The sequence below is a fragment of the Euphorbia lathyris genome, chromosome 7 (assembly GCF_963576675.1).
Source record: "Euphorbia lathyris chromosome 7, ddEupLath1.1, whole genome shotgun sequence".
Taxonomy (NCBI): domain Eukaryota; kingdom Viridiplantae; phylum Streptophyta; class Magnoliopsida; order Malpighiales; family Euphorbiaceae; genus Euphorbia; species Euphorbia lathyris.
Window position 1 is genome coordinate 79,903,990 of NC_088916.1, and position 22,747 is coordinate 79,926,736.

Here is a 22,747-nt window from a genome sequence, read left to right on the forward strand (position 1 = left end):
ACCTTACCGAGATTATCGGATGTTTCAATTAAGCCCAAGCTAAAATAATGTGGTACCGTCATGAAAGACCTCATGGAGGTGAAAGCCTGGCCATGGCATGCCCCACCAAAAGTGGCGACTCCGCTAGGGACTAGATGTTGACATTTTTGGATACATCTTTGCTTTAGAAAATGGCTTCCATAACAATAACTAATGCATCAACATTGAGGTGTCATAATTGAATGACAATCTCTAAAATCTTTATACCCATTTTTAAGAGTTTAGGTCTACTCGTGCACCAAATAGTTAAGATCTTGCATGGTGTTATGCTTCATCATGAAGGTTATGAGTGTTGAGTGAACTTAGTGGCCATTTAGTTGAAGCTCTGAATGAATCATGTAGGGAGATGTTCGTACTAGTATGTTGCACCTTCCTTCAATATGGTGGGGAGCAACCTACACATGAAGGCATCTATGGTTAGGGTAGTCTTGAAAGAGGTTCATAAATTTTTCGCATGGACTATATTATCTCCCAAGTTATATTCTTTTAGGGATAGGTATTTGATTATGGGATATCATCTTCTCTATGATGCGAGAAAGAGAGGAGAACTTATGTATGTGACCTCCGAGATCTGGGCATCGATCCTTACATCCATTATGACACTTTTGAGTCTTCGGTTCACTTCCTCACTGATGAGGTTAAACATATCCTCCTTGTCCATCAAGATTTGAGAGTTTGTTTGTCTTTTAAGGGGAGTTTTCTTATGGGGAGAACAATGTCTACGATGAGATTTGGGGTTCACCAATGCTTAGTGACGGATGTGCATTCTTAGGGAGGAGCGAACTTCCTCTGACGACACCTTCCACGTGCTCTCGTTGGAGAGTACCGTGGACAATCTAGAGTGTCGGCGTTGTGAGAGATACAATATTGCTCCCTATACCCTTTTTTGAGGTCCATATGTTTTGATGTGTGTGAGTTCTCTTTACATCTGGACAACTAATAACGATATGATGTCTGATAGAGCATGTTGAAAATCTATGATGGTTTGAGTGGTTGATAGTTGTTTCTATTGTATGAAGCTTCGCCTGCATAAGCTGCATCTCGACGGTATATTCCTCCCTTAGCTCGTTGACGGTCTCTTGGATCATTTCCACGTTATATATAAGCTATTTGGATAAACTGTTGAGGAACAGCTTTCTTCTTAAAGCCTAGACATTTGTTCATATGCTTATTTAACCCATGGGTTATGGCTTGGAAGGGGATAAGCCTCTTGTTAATGTCTATAGTCGCCATTGGCTCTTATGGAGATTTAGAGTTTAGACGAAAGAAGTTCTTTTTGGATGTTAAGGTAAATGAGGAGCTAGTTGGGGCAGCATCATCCTTGATGTGAGCCATAAAAGCTATGTAGTATCCACATTCACCACACCAATTTGATGTCGAAAAACTTAGACAGAATCTTCTACATCGTGATTTGAGGAGAGAAGGCCATATTATAAGGCAAGAAATTGTTAAAAGAGTGGACGGAATCTAGCGATCTCATTCTGATAACTAAGTTAGCAGAAGTTATGTGGATGAAGATAAAAGAATAGTAAAATCTTCTATTTATAAGATTCTAAGGCTTCTAAGGTCATTCTTACCCTAGTTGACGAGACATGTATAGAGAGAATGTTTGGAGTACGTCTCGAGGGTTCGCACCACTGAGGCGACACCTTTAAACCATATCCACATCCAGACTATCCTCGTTCCCTGGTTGGTAGACACCTCAAATGAGTGGTACAACTGACCCAAAGATTTAAGATTGCTCCATACTCAAAATGAGATTCGAACCCTCACTCCTCACTCTTAGTTAAAAATGGAAGAGCCCCTACTCCTCGACCACATCCCTTGTATTACATTAATTGATGTTACATAATCAAATAGAGAATACTTGGCATATATACACATATCACAAGTAATTTTTTAATTCTCATTCTCAATCATACTCGCAAAATCTACCGAAGACATAGCTTCTTAATAGCTGTATGATTTTGTTAGTATTTTGACTGGGGACACCTACCTTCTTCGAGGAAATTCCAATTCTCATTTCAGAAATTACTTAATTTGATGGTGATTGGAATTATTGCATACGTGATTCTCACACTTAGAAAATTTGGTATGTGTACTACAATTTGTGCTATGCAAGTCAAAACTTCAATTCCAAATTCTAAATGTATTTTCTTGATCTTGATGGCTTAGCTAAGCAATGACTTCTTAAAAAAAAAAAAATGTAAAATTACCCGTAACGTTAATTGCTATGAGAAATTTTACCTCTTATATCTAAAATGGTACAATTTCAACCCAAACATTGTCTGGAAGAACAATTTTACTTTTAACATTGGTAAGTTGAATCTATTAGATAATTCTAAAATAAATATATCATATTTTTTTGTGATTTAAAAATAGAATTGAAAAATTAATATTTTTAAATAAACGAAATATTTAGATTTTTTATCCAACTCGTACAAAATACAGTATAATTTTTAACTTTTTTCAAAAAAAAAAAAAATCACATCTATTCATATGATTGTAAACAGAAACTAATAAGTAATAAAAACAACACATAAAGGTATAGACGACACGATTCATGACTGTGACATTTTAATTATTTCTCAAATTGATCAAACCTGTTAATATTTAAAATAAATTTGCTCTTGGCTGCAAACGTTAGGGATAAAATTACATCATTTTAAACATTAGGAGTAAAATTGCTAATGTTTATCAACGTTAGGGTGTTTTTGGACCTTATCCCATAAAATAAATATAAAACTCACATAAAATTAACTCTTTGATTCCAACATCTTACTTGAGTAGAGTAGACCTATTCATGAGAAAGACTGGACCGGTTTGACTGGATCGGACTCAACCCGGGCATTATGGACTTACAATTAAAACATTCAACTCAAGCCCAACCAATATAATGTTAAAAGTCGGGTCAAGCCGGACATACCTGTCCTATTTCTATAAATTCCAAATCCAACAGAAAAACAGGTGAACTTAGACCGGCTTGCACCGGACTAGGTCTAATGACATTTTATCTTGTTCAAGTGGGATCCCAATAGACACGGGCCTAGGCGGGCAGTGTGAGTACAAGGGCCACCGAATAGGTCTATTTTAGAGTTCCAAAATTTGGTTTCAGTTTCACATCCATGGCTCCAACTGAACTTTGGTCAATGAGAGAAGAAAACCTCTTCCATAGCCAATTCAAATACATTCATGACTAACGACAACCAGAAAAGAGACGAACCACTGTACATAACATATATGACATTGTTCGAATTGCAATTGTTTCCCGAATTGGATGCAATTGATGCTCTAAACCGCATTAGGAGGGCTTCCGCCATCTAAATTAACAATTGGTACCTTAATTTTCATCACGACCCCTTCAAGGACACCATCGCCACGGAAAGTACGAGTGAATAGTCTAGGGTCAACTGGTCCAGGTAGCTTGAACGAGAGCGTAAATGGTCCAGGTGAAGCGAGTTGCTGGACTCTTAATTGATAAGCACCCATTGGGCCTGTAACAGTTCCCCCTGCGTAAGGTGTTATCTTGCCTCGTATGCAAACCGTCCCATCATGCAGAATCAAGCATCTTATATTACCTGAAATCATAAGCACAAACATCTAAAATTCAATGATAAATTTCACCCGATTGAGATGCATGGTTTTAAATGAATGCTGTAAAATCCAACATTTTAAGTGATTAACTTACACTCTTCCTTTCGGATGCCAGGCAATGCAACCCGAAAAAGATAGGCATCTGCAGAAATGCCTATGTCCATTAAACCAAACGGTGGTGCAATGATACTTTCCTTTGCTGTTCCGCTATATTTCATAAAAGGTTTCACTTGTAAGTTGCTGCCAATATTTTGCTGATCCATGCTGCCAAGGATAAAGCGTATGGTTAAGCATCGTTACTACATATTCAAACCAACATATAGCAATGGCACTGCCCATTGGGACATCAACTTATGAACAAAAGTATTATGCGTCTCTTGCTACATCTACGGCTGCGAGGAACGCCTAAAAGATGTGCACAGTGCACTTAAGAGAAATCACTAAAAAAGGTGCACATTTTTGGAATGTATTTATGAAAATGAATCAAACAGAAATCAAGCAAGTAAAAACAAAGACCGAAACTAGAGCAATCACACAGACACAAAGAGTTTACATGGTTCGGTCAATGTGACCTATGTCCTCAGTCACACTAGGCGTTGCACCCTCAGACTCCCGTTAATGACACATCATCAAGAGAACAAGTCAATTAATTCGGTTCCACAAACACAAAAGCATAAAACAAACACATGATACTGTCTAAGTACAACTACTCTGGAGATCTCATATATCGAGCAAGAATATCATTGTTGCATCAAGTGTTCGATCTTTTACAACATAATATAATAAGAATAAAACAATCATATTTACAAAGTTATAAGAGTTCCAACAAGGTACTCGAATAGACAACACGCACAATAAGTGGGCCTTATTTTACTTAAAATAATACCCTCAAATATGAAGAATTTTTAGATTAGAGGGAAGAGAGGCAAAAATATTAGATTCCTTTTTTCAATAACTTGTTCACATTTAGAAATTCCTTTCTTTTTGTCAGCTATTGATAGTAACTCGAAAAGAAAGATGGTGACAAAAGGATGGCACTTAATACCAAATTATAGAGGACGAATTTAAGAGACAAACATTTATCGATAAACGACAATTTCTACAATTACGGAAAGCTATTAACCATAATCTAAACGACATATGAGTTCTAATCTAACCTCTTAAATTACAAACTTCATGCAGACACAAGACGCCCAGAGTGAAAAGACAATCTTTCTCTATGCTTAGATGAATGCATCGACCATACATTTTTGAAAAATAAAAGAAATAACAATATCATTAATGCGGAAACTATCAATTTGAATTAACAAAATAACTATTTTCTTCGTATTTGAAGCGGCTAGTTCCAAGATACAATCATTATCGCAAACACAATGAGAATCATAAACCCTTGGAACCTTCAATGGACCATATTCTAGAAGGCAGAATCCTTTTGATATGATTTAACAAAAACCTGATATCTAGCTAGGTATAAGAAAAATGAATGACAAGTTCAACATGTAAAAGACACAAGTAAGAAATATGACTATGAGGCATAACAGTACCTTTTTCAGCCTCGGCTCTAGCAGCAAGAGCAATTACAGGATATGAAAAATAGTTCGATCAATATACTTGTCATTGAAGTCCATTGATGAAAACAACCCAGAGCTCTAAAGTAAACCAAAGAACTTGTTTGCTTTAACTCAGATCTACGAGATGGATTCATACTCATATATAGCATCATACATTTAATCTTTCTCATACATTACTTTGTATGTTAGGAACCATGTCCATTTTAGGTGTTTCATTTTGATATTTGTTTTACGTCCTTAATTTCTCAAGCATATTAACTTCAACTTGCCTACACGGAATGCTAACTGTATTCTAAAAGAATATTTGGCATCCAATCTGTTATTGACCCTACAGTTTTACTCCATTTAGTAAAAAACATAGTCGGAGTGCAAGCACTATATCAATCATCATGTTCTCCCGACGTATAGAAAAGCATAAAAAATGAGTTAGGAAAACATTCAAATCATTCACCGAGAACCGCAAATTCGAGTCTAACATTTATTCATATCAAACTGTCACCAAACTCATGGATCAACAATTATTAGAGCTTGTATTGTACTTCCGGAACAGAAAAGCATAACAAATGAGTTAGGAAAACATTCAAATTATTCACCGAGAACCACCAATTCGAGTAGTCTAATTTATCATGCATCTCAAACTAGCAGAAATTCATGGAGAAAGATACATAGATCAACAATTATTAGAGCTCATACCTTCGGGAACAGATAATTTATGCATGACAATTTCAGATCTACTACACTGGTTAAGTGTAAATTATGAAGAGTTCATGAACTAATATAAACCTTAACAAAAAAAAAAAAGCATAACTAAACTTAAATATACAACCAATTTTCACCGAAAACACTTCAATCCAACAGTAGAACACGAGAATCTTCAAACTATACGCAAAAAAAGAGTCTGATTAATCTACTCTCTGAATGACCACTTCACCCCTCATCCTACCCTAACAACAGTCTAGTTTATGATTCACAAATATAATTCCTCCGACTAGCGACATTTTACTAGCAAGCAAACTTTCCTCAACAATTAGAACTAAAAAGCATGTATATCAACAGAAATGTATATGAACCAGAAACCAGTAAGAGCCATAGATAAACTTTGAGCTTACTCTGCTAGTAACTGAAACCCTATCTCTTGTCCCTCTTTCGATCGAGGGTTTTTGAAGATAAGAAAAGGTGTTTGGCGAAAGGAAACTTACAGATTACTGCAAGGGAGAGAAGGAAGCCACAGTTGCCGATACCGCCAATGCGAAGCTTGAGCGAGAGCAGAGATGATTAGGGAAAGAGTGAGGAGAAAGTGGCTTACAGTGAGGTCTCAATGGGTCTCAGACTCGTCGCGTGGAGAAGAGGCGCAAACGACAGAATCGTATAGTGGGGTTAAGTTTAAGGCCTGGGAGCGTAATCCATTAGAATAACAGAAATAAGGTGCAAAAATAACGGATGAGCAATTTTATCCTAGGCTCTAAAATGCTGAAATTTTTATTTTTAACATTCACACTTAAGAGTAATTTTATTCTAACGTTGTTAAATTGGATCAATTTTAGAAATTATTATAAAATTGAGATATTTTATTCCTTATTTTTTTCTATTAATAATTAATTATTATACAAATTTTTTTTCTATTAATAATTTATTATTATGCGAATTTAATCGATATTAATAAGTGCATGCGTCAAATATTAAACAATAGAAGCTACAAGGACAGTGGTATATTAAGCAGCGCGCGACATAATACATAAAAAAAGCAATTGTCTTAGTAGTAAGCAGTGTGAAGTGTAAGTGAGGAGGCTAAGGTTTGAACCACACCACCAGCAGCAGCATTTTTTGTTAAATTTTATACTCAAAACGACGTAGTTTTGAGTGTTCTCACCATAAGGAAGTGTCCTCACCTAAAAAAGGTTCTCACAATTGCACCATTTTAGATGTTAGAGATATTTTTGCACCTTATCCCAAAATAATATAAATAATTGACTTTTAGTAATTTAAAAGTAACTAAAAAATATTATCTCTAACAATATTCTTTATATTCATTTTATTTATTTATTATTTTATCATTAAAATTATTAATTATTGTTATATTTACCATTAGTAAGAGAAAAGAGACTCACTAATAATAAATTATTAATAAAAAAATGAATTAAGAAGGCACGAGGAGGTGAAAAGATGCTTTCTATTAATACATGAGATAGAGAGGCTCTTAGTGATCTGAAGCATCTCCAATAGAGGGTGCCCAAAAGAATGACAGCTGATGTAACATTTAGTTTGGCAACTTTTAAAGGGTGCCTACTATTTGAGTGATGGTGGGTGCTAAAAAAGTTGTCAAAAGGTTGTCAAACATTTTTTTAATATAAAAAAAATTGATTTACTTGAATGCTATTTGTTCACCTTTTTGATGACTTTCTCTCTCATTTCACTATTGGTTGCCAATATTTATAAGTAAATAAATTATATATTAAGTAATTATTTGTGGGGTCATTGTGATAACTTTTAAAGTTGATTTACTATTTGAACATTTTTAAATAAAAGTTGCCAAGAGTGATGTATATTACTAAATTAATAAAATATTATATTTTAATATGATGTGTTAATTTTTTGCAATTTTTAGAACAACCTCAATTGGAGATGCTCTAAGAGACTGTTATTGAAGCTGATTTTTAACTCTCACTTTCCAAATTTTAACTTAAGAGTCAAACTAAGATGTTGTTAAATATGCTCTAATACCTTGTCAACCTGCCACTTAGGCCCTGTTCTTTATCACTTAATTTCAGTAACAATTAGTTCAGTTCAGTTCAATTCAATTCAGTTCAGTAGCAATCAGTTCAGTTCAGTTCAATTCAGTTCAGTTCAACATTCAGTTTCAGCATCCAGTTTCAACATTCAGTTTCAGTATTCAGTAATTTATCATTATTTATTATATTATAATAATAATTATTATTTATCTATAATTTATCATTATTTATTTATTATTATTATTATTATTATTATTATTATTTATAGTTTATCATTATCTATAAATTAGATAAAAGTCAAGAAATGATAGTTTATTAAAGTATATATCGTTTAATAAAAAAAATTAAAACTAAAGTATGCATCCATATTTAAAAATTAGGAATTGCATCCATATTATGAATTATTTCTCAAATTTACCGAATGTATCAATGTTAGGGATAAAATTGCACCGTTTTAGACGTTAGAGGTAAAATTACTCCTGACCCAAAACGTTATTTTTGCACTTTAACCCTTAATTAAAATAAAAAATTAAGAGTTTGTATTCATATGAAGATTTGTATTTAATTTCATAGGCTTTAAATTATATGTAAATTTGTGTTTGTATGTAATTTGTATTTTTAATTTAAATTAGACTCACTTTTATTTAATTGCATAGGCTTTTATCGAGCCAAGATTTTATCAATCCGGGCTTTTATTTGATATTCAATTTAGTTTTATCTTAATAATATATTTATTTATTATTGATATTATTAAATTTATTAGAACCATTATTATTATTATTATTATTATAAGTTTATTAATGTCCAATATTATCATTAAAATTATTTTAAAGTCTAATATCGTCATTATTGTTAAGTTCGGTTAAGTTCGGTAGCATTCAGTTAAGTTCAGTAGCATTCAGTTAAGTTCAGTTCAGTTCAGTATTTAGTAGCATTCAGTTCAGTTCAGTTCAGTTCAATTCAATTCAGTTCAGTTCAATTCAGTTTTTTTCAGCGATAAAAAACAGAGCCTAAGCCCGCTGTACAAGTTCAGTTGGGAGGTGTTATGATTTTCCAAAACTTCAATTTCACCCCTAAATTTTTAAAAATTTCAAATAATCATTTATTATCATCTAATTGCATTTAATAATCTAATAATTTTTAATAAAATTTGTTAGATATAAAAAATGGGAGGCACACTCCATTATATTTCAAAGTGTTCACCATGTCTCGAAAAAAAAAAAGACAAATAATCATAAACTTTTAAAAGTTTAAGGACAGTTGAAGTTGCGGTTCTTCAATATAATTGGATAAAAATATAAGGTTATTGAATGCAATTGTATAATAATATAAAGTTATTGAACAAGAATACGGAGATATTTAAAACTTTTAAAAGTTGATGGAAATAATTGAAGTTTTGAATCAAGCACATAGATCTAAATACAGTCAGCCTTTAAAAAATTAATACTATTGAAATTATTAATATTTCTATTTTGAAATTCAAATTAAATTGATATTTGATACAACTGAAAAATAAGTATTGAATTTTAAGTGTTAAATAAAGTATTTAAAGTATTAAATGATGTAACTGTTTTGATAAATATTAGAAACAAGTACTGAATATAAAAATATTATGTTCAACTTAAAATTTTAAATTAAATATTTTGATTTTGATAATAAGTGATTTTTAACTTATTGAACATTTGAAATAGATCTGACAATTTTTTTTGCTCCCCTTGAGAGCCTGCTACTCCTTTTGAGAGTTGATATTTGTATCGCCGGCTAGGGTTCTAGCAAATCACACCTTTCCTATATCCCATCAACACCGACCTTTCTCAATCTCAATTTCCCCATCGATTAACCATATCGTCCTTACCACACCGCCAATTAACTACACCCTCGGTTTAATCGACTCTTCGATTAGTTCAGAATGGAAGAACACCTAAACCAACTGAAGATTGTTGATGACGGTTTCGAGTTCGAGACACCTCCAACGGATCCAGCGGCAATCGACTACAAGTGGTGCCTAGTGGGATCACTAATTACAGACAGAAATTATAATTTCCAGATATTCAAGCATCGCATGGCCAGTATTTGGAGACCGGGCAAAGGTATGTCGATATCTGAAATTGGGGGTAAATTACTTTTATTCCGATTCTTTCATCCTTATGACCTAAGATGGGTGATGGACAACGGACCTTGGACTTTTGACAACCACCTGGTAATTTTGTACCAATTGAAGGAGAAAGAAGAACTGGTCGAAGCAAAATTGACACACGTCAATTTTTGGGTGCAAGTTCATGGTCTCACCCAACAATTGTTTACTGAGACAGTTGCCAAAGCCTTAAGGAATTTTATAGGCACCTTTGTCCTGATGGATACGAAGAGCAAGTGGCTGAATGATACGAGTTAGCGTGGATATACAACAACCGCTGCAAAGAGGAAAGAAAGTTAGAAGGGCCGGAGGAGAATGGTTGCACTGTAAATTCAAGTATGAAAAATTACCCACATTTTGCTTCATTTGCGGGTTAATTGGTCACTTGGATCGTCATTGTGAGATTTTCTTCAGTAGTGAGGAAGAGGAGATCATCAGGGACTAGGATGTGTCTCTTAGGGCACCAGTACGCCGCTCCAATCTCCTTGGAGGAGAAAAGTGGTTGAAAGAGGAGTCGGATCTGAAGCCATCCGAATTGGGAGCAGGATCAGGAGAGTTTGGCAGTAGCTCAGCAGTGAAAGTGCATCACCAGGTTCAGCGACAAAATCTTTCTCATCTAGCAAGGAATTTTGGGGCAAGTATCTTTGATCATCAGACAATTGTAAATCAACCAGCAAAAGGCAAAATGCCGGAAAAGGGTTTGGAGATCGTGGATGAGAGGAAAAGGAGAAGGGGGGCTGATTCTGAAATAGGAGGGGCGTCGGGGGAGAAGGTAGTGGAGGTCAGTATACAGAATATGGAGGTGGATGGGATTCTCCAAGAGCAGGTAGAGGGATCTGAACACAATGAATTAGATCAGGAACAGATCAATCCGAACATTCAGCATGTGAACAAGCCACAAACCAGCAAGGTGGACCAGTCGGTTTGCCCTCAGAAATGAAGATTTTTAGCTGGAACTGCCAGGGACTGGGCAACTCCAAGGCAGTTCCCATTCTATGTGAACTAGTTCGTGTTCACATGCCCGACATTGTTTTCTTGTATGAGACTTTAGTTTGCCAATCCCGTATGGAGTTCATCAGAGTGAAACTGGGTTTCAATGGTTGTTTTGTGGTTGATTGTATTGGGAGGAGTGGTGGGATTTGTGCATTGTGGAAGGAAGAGAAGCTATGCACTCTAAATTCTTTCTCTTCTAACCATATTGACCTGATGGTCAGTGACACAGTTGGCGGGGATTGGCGTATTATGGGTTTTTATGGGTTTCCGGAGAGAGCTAGACGAAGGTCTTCTTGGGATTTGCTAAGAAGCCTTGCTGCCGCCTCTTCGTTACCTTGGGCTATCATTGGTGACTTCAACGACCTTTTGGTTCACAGTGATAAGGTGGGGCTAAATGAACATCCGGAGTGGTGTTTTAGGGGGTTCAGGAATGCAATTGAAGACTGTGAGCTAAATGACATCCCATTACAAGGCTATCAGTTTACATGGATCAGACACAGGGGAAAACCGAATGAAATTCAGGAAAAGCTGGATAGAAGTTTGTGCACTAGCCAGTGGCAAGTGCGATTTCCTGATCACTTCTGTATTAACGGTACAACTCATTCATCTGATCACTCGCCTATTATTCTCCACACGTCCCCTGCCACCAAGCCAAATTTCCATAAACAATTCCGCTTTGAAAATAGGTGGACCTGTGTTGAGGATTTTAGAGAAGTTGTAGTTGAGGCGTGGCGGACGACGGTTTCTCAGGAGGTTAAGGAGAGATTAAACAGGGTTGCGGACACAATAACGCGCTGGAATAGAACTCAGGGGGCTGATTTCAGACGAAGAATAAAAGAATTACAGTCTAGACTCGAACAGTTAAGGATTGGGAGAGGTGAGGAGGCCCTGATAAACTATGAAACGACTAGGACTGAGCTGGTACACCTGCTTGTTCAAGAGGAAGACCATTGGAGACAAAGGGCGAAAATTCTTTGGCTTCAAGAGGGTGATTCAAATACCAGATTCTATCATCAATTTGCCAATGGGAGAAGGAAACAGATCACTTATATCGTTTAAAGAATGAAGATGGGGATTGGTTTGTCTAATCCCCTATCTGCTCCCTAAAGCGAAGAAACGGCTGGTTTGGGCAGAATTGCAATCTCTTACTTTGAGGGTGTTTTCTCTGACAGTAACAGTAATTGGTGTGAGGTGGTGGATAAAATTCAGCCTAAGGTCACTGAACATGTTAATTTACAATTATTGAGACCCCTTTTGAAGTGCGAATTTAGAGCAGCATTATTTGAGATGCATCCTGATAAATCCCCGGAGCCGGACGAATTCAATCCGGGATTTTACCAACACTTTTGGGATCTAATCGGTGATGACGTGTACGCTGCTGGTGTAAGCTGGTTCGAACAAGGTACTATTCCAATTGATCTGAATAAAACTATTATCACCCTAATCCCAAAATGTGACAGTCTGTCTGCTATGTCCGAACTTCGTCCAATTGCTCTTTGCAACGTTCTACTCAAAATTTTTACAAAGGTCCTGGCGAACAGATTGAAAGTTCTTCTGCCCTCGTTGATATCTGAAAATCAATCTGCTTTCATCAAGGGACGTTCAATCCATGATAATGTCCTGATTGCTTTCGAGCTTATCCACAGCATCAATAAGAACGTGACAAAGAAAGAGGGAAATGTGGCACTGAAGGTGGACATGAGTAAGGCCTATGATAGAATGGATTGGAATTATTTAAGGGAGTTAATGTTGAAATTGGGGTTTGCGGATAAATGGGTCAGATTAGTAATGATGTGTGTGTCCTCGGTTCAGTATATGATCAAAATAAACGACCAACTAGTGGGCCCTGTGACTCCTAGAAGAGGACTCAGGCAAGGAGATCCCTTATCACCGTACTTATTCCTGCTATGTGTGGAAGGGTTAACGGCCTTGTTAAAGGATGCAGAATGTAAGGGGGAAATTCATGGATGCCGAGTGACTAGAGGTGCTCCTTCTGTTTCTCACTTATTATTCACAGATGATGCTTTTCTCTTTTGTCGGGCTACGATTTCGGAAGCTAGGGCTCTAAAGCAGCTACTGAGAAAATATGAAATGGCTTCAGGGCAGGCAATTAACTGCTCGAAATCCGGAATAATGTTCAGCAGGAACGTGGCTAAGGAGCTTGGTGTTTGAGTGTCTAGTATCTTGGGCATTACTGCCCCGTTGAATACTGGTAGATACCTGGGCCTTCCCTCCCTTGTGGGTAGGTCGAAGAAAGCAATTTTTGCTCATTTCCGAGATAAGCTCTGGCAGTGCCTTCAACGTTTGAGGGGGAAAGGTATTTCAAAAGCGGGAAAGGCAACTCTCATACATGCAGCAGGTCAGGCTATCCCTATCTATTTTATGAGTGTATTCTTACTCCCGGTTTCAACTGCAGATGAGCTTCAAAAAATGCTAAATTCTTTCTGGTGGGGTAATAAGAAAAATGGGGAGAGAGGTCTGAACTGGCTGTCGTGGGATAAATTGTGTGCTCCAAAACTATTTGGAGGTCTTAGTTTTCGTAATTTCACTGCCTTCAATCTGGCCATGTTGGGAAAACAAGGGTGGCGCTTGTTTAACAACCCATCTTCGCTTGTTAGCAAAATCTACAAAGCAAAATATTATCCAAAAAGGGATTTCATGAGCGCCTCTCTGGGGCACTCACCTAGCTTTATTTGGCGAAGTTTATGGAGCTCCCAACTAATTGTCAGAGAGGGGGTTAGGTGGAAAATTGGGAACGGGCACTCAATAAATGTTTGGAAGGAAAAGTGGCTGAAAGGAGAGGGGTATGGTCATATTCGAACCCCAATAATCGAAGGGCTTGAACAATTAAAGGTGTGCGATTTGTTTATTCCGAATTCAAAGGAATGGGATGTGGAGTTACTAGAGGAGCTTTTTGAAGCTAGTGATATTAATGAAATGCAGAAAATCAGTTTGGTAAATTCTGAACCTACCGATCGTCTAATTTGGCAACATCATCCATCCGGGAGATATACGGTGAAAAGCGCGTATAAACTAGCTACGGCTATGGAGAATGGCGAAAGGTATCACGTGGCGGGAGCTTAGGGAAAGATATGGTCCGCTGATATCCCCCTTAAAGTGCATCATTTCGGATGGCAACTTGCACGGAACTGCTTACCAACCCGTGTTAGTCTTCAGGGGCGAGGGATACAAGTAGACAGTACCTGTGTTAATTGTAATGGCTCTTGGGAAGATTGTTGGCATGTTTTCATGGAATGCCCGTGTGCTAAGCGGGTTTGGAACAAGGTAGGCCTGTTAGGACGTATCGAATCGATGGCGGAAACTGCTGAAAATTTCTCCTCGCTGGTTAGTAATTTCCTGAACTCTGCAACAGATAGTGCAGCTGCTGTTTTTTTAACAATTTCATGGAGCTTATGGCAGTCACGAAATGTCCGATTATGGCAACATGAGGTTTGTTCCACGGAGTCCATTGTGACATTGGCTAATGTGGTTCGGAGCGACTGGTTGACAGCGAAAAATCTCAAAATCAGGACCACCGCAGACGCAAATCAGACCAGATCAGGAAACCGTCGGGATGTGGGGGTCTGCTCGGTTTGGCATACTCCGGCGTTTGGGCATCTGTCCTGTTGCATGGACGCAGCCACCGTTGAGGGTGAAGATCAATTCGGGGTCGGAGCCTTGATTCGGGATGCGAATGGAATGTTTATCGGAGGTCGAAATGCTATAGAACACAACAGACATACAGTCAAAGAATGCGAAGCAGAGGCGTTAATTCAGGCTATTAAATGGGTTGCAGAAGCGCAGCACAAAAATGTTGTTTTTGAGGTTGACGCCAAACTTGTGGTGGATGCGGTTCACTCGAAAACAACTGACGACACTGAATTTGGCGACTAGATTTTGTTAATTAGATCACTTCTTTCATCCAACGACTCGTACTCAGTCAAGTGGATTAGGCGGCAAGCCAACGGAGCGCTCATGCAATGGCCCGGGCCTCTCGGTTTAACACTTGTCCACTATTTTTTAATTCTTTACCGAGTTTCATTTCTGTACCTATGTTACAATTTTGCCAAAATTTGGCTCATTAATTCATTGATTCTTTGATTCAAAAAAAAAAAGAAATAGATCTGACAATTATCATGTTCGAGTCGTATTCGTACGTGTCATTTTCGGATTCGTGTTAAAATTGTAAACCCAAACCTAATCCAAAAACGTTCATGTCACAATCGTATTAACATTTTCGGGTTAATGTCGATTTCATGTCGTGTTTTCGGGTTACATGTAATTTTTTTATGCATATATATTAAGGATAATTTTAAAAAATATAAGAACGTATTGTACATTTTAAATATTTTATGTCATTTTTAGATTAATATGTTAACACTAACCATCGAAAAATCTATTAATATCATGTTAGGTGGTCATATAATGTGTTTATAATAATTTGGGAGGTTCAAATCATATTTGCAAGTAATAATTATGATTTTATTATCTTTATTAATAAAGTGACATATAAAAACAGGAGAGAATATAACAATAATTTTAAACATTTGTGTTATTTTGTATCGTTTTCGGATTAGCATATCAACTCAAACTCAACCCAATAATTTGCATGTCAGTTTCGTGTCAATCCAAAAATGACATATTACCTACTAAGTTAAGCCCAAACACTAAAATTACATGTAGATTTCGTGTCTTGTAATTGGGTAGCGTGACTTTTACCACTTCTAATTTTAAGTAATTGAAAAATAGAAATTATTAAATACTCTTAATGTAAATACGTGTTGTAAAAACATCTTCATCTTTAGGAATAGTATGTATTAGATAAATTACACTCAGTCATAACCACTGAACTTTACTCGTTTTCACGATATATAATATAAAATCACCGAACTTTACATTTTTCAACAAAACCACTATGAATGATCAGTCATTGTAACTTTTGGCTTTTCTTTTTTCTTATTTCTATCATCTTTAAAAAAAAGTATAATATCTATTTGGCTCCTTAAACTAAGACTTCAAAATCAATTAGGACCTTAAACTATCAAAATCATCAATCAGATCTCTAAACTAAACAAAAATCATCAATTGAATCCCCATTCTAAACAAAAATCATCAATTGATGCCTCATCGAAAATCATTCGATTAAACAGTTTCAAACCTTCTTCCACAGAACTCATATTAAACCAACACAGAAATTATTACCGTCTATATCAAACAGTCACAGTTTCTGATTTTAGGATAAAATACGGATTTAATTAATGATTTTTTTTAGTTCAAAGACCTGATTGATAGTTTTGATAGTTTAGTATCTTAATTAATTTTAAAGCTTTAGTTTAGCATAATGCCTTTTAAAAAATCTCTTTATGTCTTGTTTTTCAATTTCTTCCAAAAAAATCTTTGTGCATAAATTGATAGAGAGAGAAACTTTTTATTAAAATAAAACATTTCAATCATTAAGGATTAAGGATAAGGTACAAATTTAATCAATGAATTTAATCACAAAGTATAAATTTAGCTCCATAATTAATGGGAGAGAACGTATTTAGTCTACACGTATAAAATTATGCAATCTTAAATCTAACGTTACCAGACATTATAATTTCGATCATTATTAATAGAAGATGAGTTTTTTTCCATTAACAGAAAATATGCAATTTCAAATCTTATTAGGTCTCTAGAATGTTGAAGGTTGGAGAATGAGCAGAACATGAAATTGTACTTGAAAAAAATTCATTTTCTGTTAATAAGGCTTAAAATTGTACCTTTTCGTAAACATTAAGCTTACAATTGCACTGTTTTGTATGTTAAATGCTGAATCAACTCTCCGTATAACCATATATTAAATGTTGGGTCTAGCCCAAGAGCTCGATTGATGTGATAATCTTCAAAGGTTGAAAATATTTAGTTGTCAAAGTCAGTATGAATGTTAGAAACATATTATAAAAGAATCTAGCATTTGTCCTAAAATGAAAGAGAAGTAAATTTTTTAATAAGGGTTCCAAAAAAGATGAGATTATATGTTGAGCGATTTCCGCAAGTGCACGGTTTCGCTTGTAGTAATAAAATGATATCGATCCCACATGGAACGTTTTTTAACGAAACTTATTTTAATTCAGTTTGATTTACTTTCAAGGTTTATAATATGGAAAATCGTTTAATTGGATTTGGTTTTGAAATTGATAGAATAAGAATTAGATTAGAGCATGTAGAATGTTAGAAATCAATTCTGTTTTGAGTATGAATTTACAAGACAGAAACGTTTAGTGCTTTAGAAAAGGGCAGAAATGTATTCGTTTGCATTAAGCAAAGAAAACAACTTTAAACTTTGTATAAATTATATAAATGTAATAACGTAAACTCCTTCAATTAAAAGGCCTTGAACGCAGACAATCCTCCTAACTGGTTTAGATTGCTTCCTTAACCAAATTAATACTTTAATCCAAGATATCAATTTGCCTAAGTGTTCAACAAAGTTTCCTTGTAAAGATTTTGAATTCAACTATGTTTTAATGAAAACACCAGAACTCACTTCGGATCAGTTACAGAAGTGCTACATAAAAGTCTATTGAATTGAATAAACTTTATTAGATGAAGTATGAATTTGATACAAGTTTATAGAGAAAAAGAAGCATGGAAGCTTTCGTCGACTTTCAAGCGAACGGGTTGTCGATCATTTCCTTGAACCTCGATTAGAGTTTGTCAGGCTCCTAGGTCGAATCCTCTACTTAATCTTCTCGCTGAATCTTCGGAATAGAGACGGTTCCTTCTACTACCAGAATGTAAACTAATATGAACAAATCTTAATCTAAATCTAAATGCTACTGTGTTTGTAATTATTTGATAAACAATGTGTGTACATCATATTGCTTTTTACAAGATCGAACTTCTAACTCTGAATTGCTTGACTCAGAATTTCTGCATTAATTCTGTACTAAATCTTCTCTTCAATATATCATTTAACTCTGAAATCAACTCTCTATTTATAGATGTTGAGGAGTCATGTTTGCTGCGAAGAGGCGTTCTTATCCAATCGAACGGACGCGTTTCGTCGAAAACGAACATGTGCAAATTATGTTTCCTGAAAATCTGAACTTACCGAGAATGTAAATTCTCGGCCGAGAATGGGGGAATGGATATTCAACCTTCGAAATAATAAGGGGGAGAGTTGGGCGACGCGTGTCGCGACCAAGAATGGAGGATTCTTGGTAGCGGCACGGAGTATTTTTCTCCGTCTCTGACTTCGTCCCCGTTGTTAGACGAGGTGCCGCGGCCTAATCTCCCGGGCGGACCGGGGGGTGGACAACCTCATGGCGACGTAAGCGGTGATTGGCGCCGAAAGCAACCAATCGTGGAATCAAGCTGCTCGGCAGGACCGGAGCTCAGAGATATGGAAGAGTCGCCACCCACGAATGGGAAAATGAACACCGATCCCTTGCGGGAGACCGGTGTGGGTTCGGGAAACTTAGGTACGAGCCGAGAAGGCTAGCTCCTTTCCGGAGAAAGGCTACTAGGCACCCCGACATCGCCCGGTTATGAACCACCAGCCTCCTACTCAGCATGTTAGGCGATAACGGACTAATCGTATACTTCTTTAAGTTTAAAATTCATTTGAAACCCTTTTCTTTCTCTTTTTAGAAACCATTTTGAGCATATATTATTGAAAAGCCACATCAGTAAAGAATCACCCATTTATGTTTATACATACACAGAGAGGGGGGGGGGGGGGAAGAAGAAGTGATTTATTTACAACCGTATTCAAATGTTATGTTGTGTGTTTATTCTACGCTAACTTATTTCCCCAAAACGAGTTTATTTACATGGTTCGCACCTTAATCGCCGTTGGAACGATTTAGGTGCGTTTTAAAACCCCGTTTGATGAAGCTTACCCGAATCGCCGTTGGAACGACTCGAGTAATTGAAAACGTTAAAGTAAAAGCCTTTTAATAAGAAAACGTGGTTAATCATACAAGTCAATTTTATTTTGTACAAATTCTTTAAGAAAATGGTTCAAAACTCTATTATTCGCAAAGAAAACGATTTTAATTACAATGATCCTTTAATCCGCCTTTGGAACGGATTAGGGTTTTAAAACTTGGTATTTTGAAGACGATTTGAAATATTAATAAGAATGACTCCATTTATTTACATTACAAATCTAAAAAAAACATTAGTTTAAATAATTCAATTGAAAACTCTCTTTTTGGTGATTTATTTTCCCCACTTACTTAATGGACTCTTTAACTATTAAAATTACAATAAACTAACATTTACACTCAAATGAAGCCCTTTTGGAACATGGACCCATGAATGGGCCAAAAGAATAAAGAAAATGGTTTTAGACCATATATATATATGTATACATTTAAATCAAAAAGGAAGATAAGAAAATAAGATTTAACCAAAAATCACTATATGTATATGAAGATAATAAACACAACATATCTTATACTTTGAAATGTGAAAATAATAAGTAAATCCTATAACTAAGAAAGTAATACTTATCTAAAAATAATTTAACTCAATAATCACTAAAATAACCCAAATATTCTAAAAAAAACTATACATATATATACATAATTAATATAGTTTAAGTATCAAAAATACCATATGCTAATGTCTATTCATTATTTCTCAAAATATCAAGTAACTAATATTTAAATATAACCTAAGTTAATAAAAAAAGGGAAAAATACATATATATATATATATTTATACTTATATTACAAAATAGAATAAAAAGAGATATACAAATATTCTAAAATAGATATATATACGAAAGTTCTAAAATAAGTTGAAAAACATGTATTACATAATCATATATATATATACTAAGGATTAAAAGTCTAAAAGTTAAGAAAAAGGGACTGAAATGACATTTTTTACATTTTGGCAGATTTACCGACGGAAAATCCGTCGGTAAACAGCCTTTAGTGACAGAATTGGCAAATTACAGCAGCACTCCAATATTTTCCAGATTTGTTCAAAAGCCTTAAATTAAATCTAATTCAATCGTTTTGGACTTCCGAACTACTAAAAATGGATCATAGTCGAAAACGGAAGTTCCTAAAACGATGTTTTTATTTTAAAACATTATTTGGAAATTTCTTTTAAATTAAAAAACTTATAATTACAACGTTTTCGACACCCGAACTACCTTTTTATCGGATCACGGTTCGTATTGGGAAGTCAAAACGAGGTTTTTATTTTAAAACAAAACCGAATTTTATTTAACACGAAACGAAAATTAAATAAATATGCTAACTAAATAAAACGTGACAAAATAAATAAATGACTAAAGGAATAAAAAACTATAACATAAAAAAAAATAGAAGGAGAGAAATAAATTAAATAAAATAAAGAGTCTAGTCCTCGGATAATACTTTTAATTCGGTATCTAACAGTCGAAGCCGATTGATTCCACGAACCGCGAGCTTCCGTTTTTTAATGAAAATTTAGTAAAAATTGAACTTAGGAAATTTGGAATTTTTGAGAAAAAATATTTTTCTCAAAAAAATCCACTCTCTCTCTAAAAATGTTTAGAGTGAGAAAGTTTTCCTCCTCAAAAAAATCCTCCAAAAGCCCTCCTTTTCACCTTGGGATCCGTGTCCTTATATAGGGAAGCGGATCCCGGAACAATGGGCGACGCCCAAAAAAATTTGGGCGTCGCCCATTGTGGTTGGGCGACCGCCCAACCTTGTTGGGCGGCCGCCCAACTTTCGTTGGGCGATCGCCCAACTTTCGTTGGGCGATCGCCCAACGGCGTTGGGCGAGCGCCCAACGAGAGGTTGGGCGCCCGCGCCCAATCCTCGTCGGGCGTCCGCCCGACGTGGTTGGGCGCCTGCCCGGCGACCCTCGGGGCGTGCCCCGCGCCGTCGGACGCGTGTACTCTGTGGCCGCCGAGCGCGCGTTCCGCGCAGCCAGACGCTCGTACGTCGCGACCGCCGAACGCGCGCCCCACGCTGCCAGGCACGTGCGCTCAACGGCCCATGAGGGCACGCACCGCCAGCGGTCCCAGGCATTGCTCGGACGTCGAGAGCGTGCCACTCGCGGTGCGTCCGACGGACGCCGCGCGCACGTCTCGAGCCGTCGAGCGGGCGTTCGACCATCGTCGTCCGCGTGCGGGATGCCGTTGCGCGCCCGCGCCGTGCCGTTAATTTTCCTCCGCTTATTATTCTTTATATATTTTTCAAAACTTCCGGAATCAATCGCTTCGACCGTCTTGTTTTCAGGTTTTCGTCACAGGTCCTCCGACTCGGTGTCTACACCCGTCCTCGTTTCGGCGCGTTTGATTTTCATCGTCTTTGACTCCTTTTGTAGCGTTTTTCCTTCATTTTTAACCTCTTGTCGTTCCTATTTAGATTTTACCAAATATTTAGGTACCTTGCATAAAAGAAACATATTTGAACGTAAAAGTATTTGAAATAGATATAAACAGTGCGATTTTATAGCAAAATTGATGTAAATACTAATGATATTTTAGGTATATTTTGGGCTTAACAAATCTCCACACTTAATCTTTTGCTAGTCCCGAGCAAAATTTCATTGAATTTATTCTTTAACTAATCTCTTTATGTAAATAAAACATATATCTTTGCATTCCTTTTTGAATTAGTTAAGCCAAAAAGACTAACTTCGCATGACAAATTTATACGCAAAATATCAAATTAACTAGTATAAATACGATATATCATTCGTCTTGTATTTCAATTTTAAATTGAAGTATTCAGGAATATAAGCACACATGTTATTGAGTCTTTCGTCTCAGGGCATTTCAAAGCACAAAATTTCCTTTCCCAAAACTAAACTATTATATGAATTGAGTAAGTATTTGGATTAATTATTTGCTTAGTTATGTCCAAGATAAGGGTGGTCTCGATTGTAACTTTTTATGCATTTTATTGCTTTGTGTTTGCTTAAGAGGTACCGACCATGCCGTGGGTGGACGCAATCGTTACTTTAAACTTAAACACGCTTAATTTTTGTTTTTTTAAACGTTCCTTCCATACCTCGATTGTGATAAGGGTGGTCGCAACCGTGGCCAAAAGTAAACGGTACTTAATTTTCTTCCATTTCATACCTCGATTGTGATAAGGTTGGTCTCAATCGTGGCCGAAAGTTAAGAATTCAACTAATTGATTATATGAAATTAGAATTGTAACTTGGGAAAAAGAAAAATAGCACATTCATCCTATATTGCCTTAAAATTCAACATGTATTATGGCTAAAGTTTCCTTAAAAACTTCAATTGGTGTTAATGTAAGACGAAATCAAACCGAGCTAAAATTATTAGTTCAATTTAATGCCTATAAACCTAATTTAAAATTTAAAATAAGATTTATTTTATCATGAATTGCATGATATAAAATAGAGATTGAAAAGAATTTGAAAAATATTGCCCGTAAAATTTGAAAAATATTGCCCGTATAGAAATATCATTTCTAACGATAATGATAACCTAAAAATAATCATTTCGGTGAAAAATTCCAATATATGTTGCATTTGCATAAAACAAGTGTTGCATTTGTTAATGTTGCTTAAAAATATTAATATGTATTTATGTTAATATGGATGTCATTTATTCTTATTCGTTGCATTCATTCGTACGTGTAATAAAATGATATATGCAATATCTCCTCCCACACTTAATTTGGACCATGTCCTCATTGGTGCAAAAATGGATAAAACAC

General features: G+C 35.9%; 1 protein-coding gene across 1 annotated transcript; it reads right to left on the reverse strand.

Moving 5' to 3' along the window:
* Nucleotides 1-2,768: 2,768 nt before the first annotated feature.
* Nucleotides 2,769-6,602, reverse strand: LOC136234723 (increased DNA methylation 3). The gene is made up of 3 exons (XM_066024198.1): nt 6,404-6,602; nt 3,728-3,897; nt 2,769-3,617 (listed from the first exon to the last, which is right to left on the reverse strand). Exons 2-3 carry the CDS (start codon nt 3,894-3,896, stop codon nt 3,331-3,333), a joined length of 456 nt encoding a protein of 151 aa, XP_065880270.1. The 5' UTR covers nt 3,897; nt 6,404-6,602; the 3' UTR covers nt 2,769-3,330.
* Between the last annotated feature and the right edge of the window lie 16,145 nt (nt 6,603-22,747).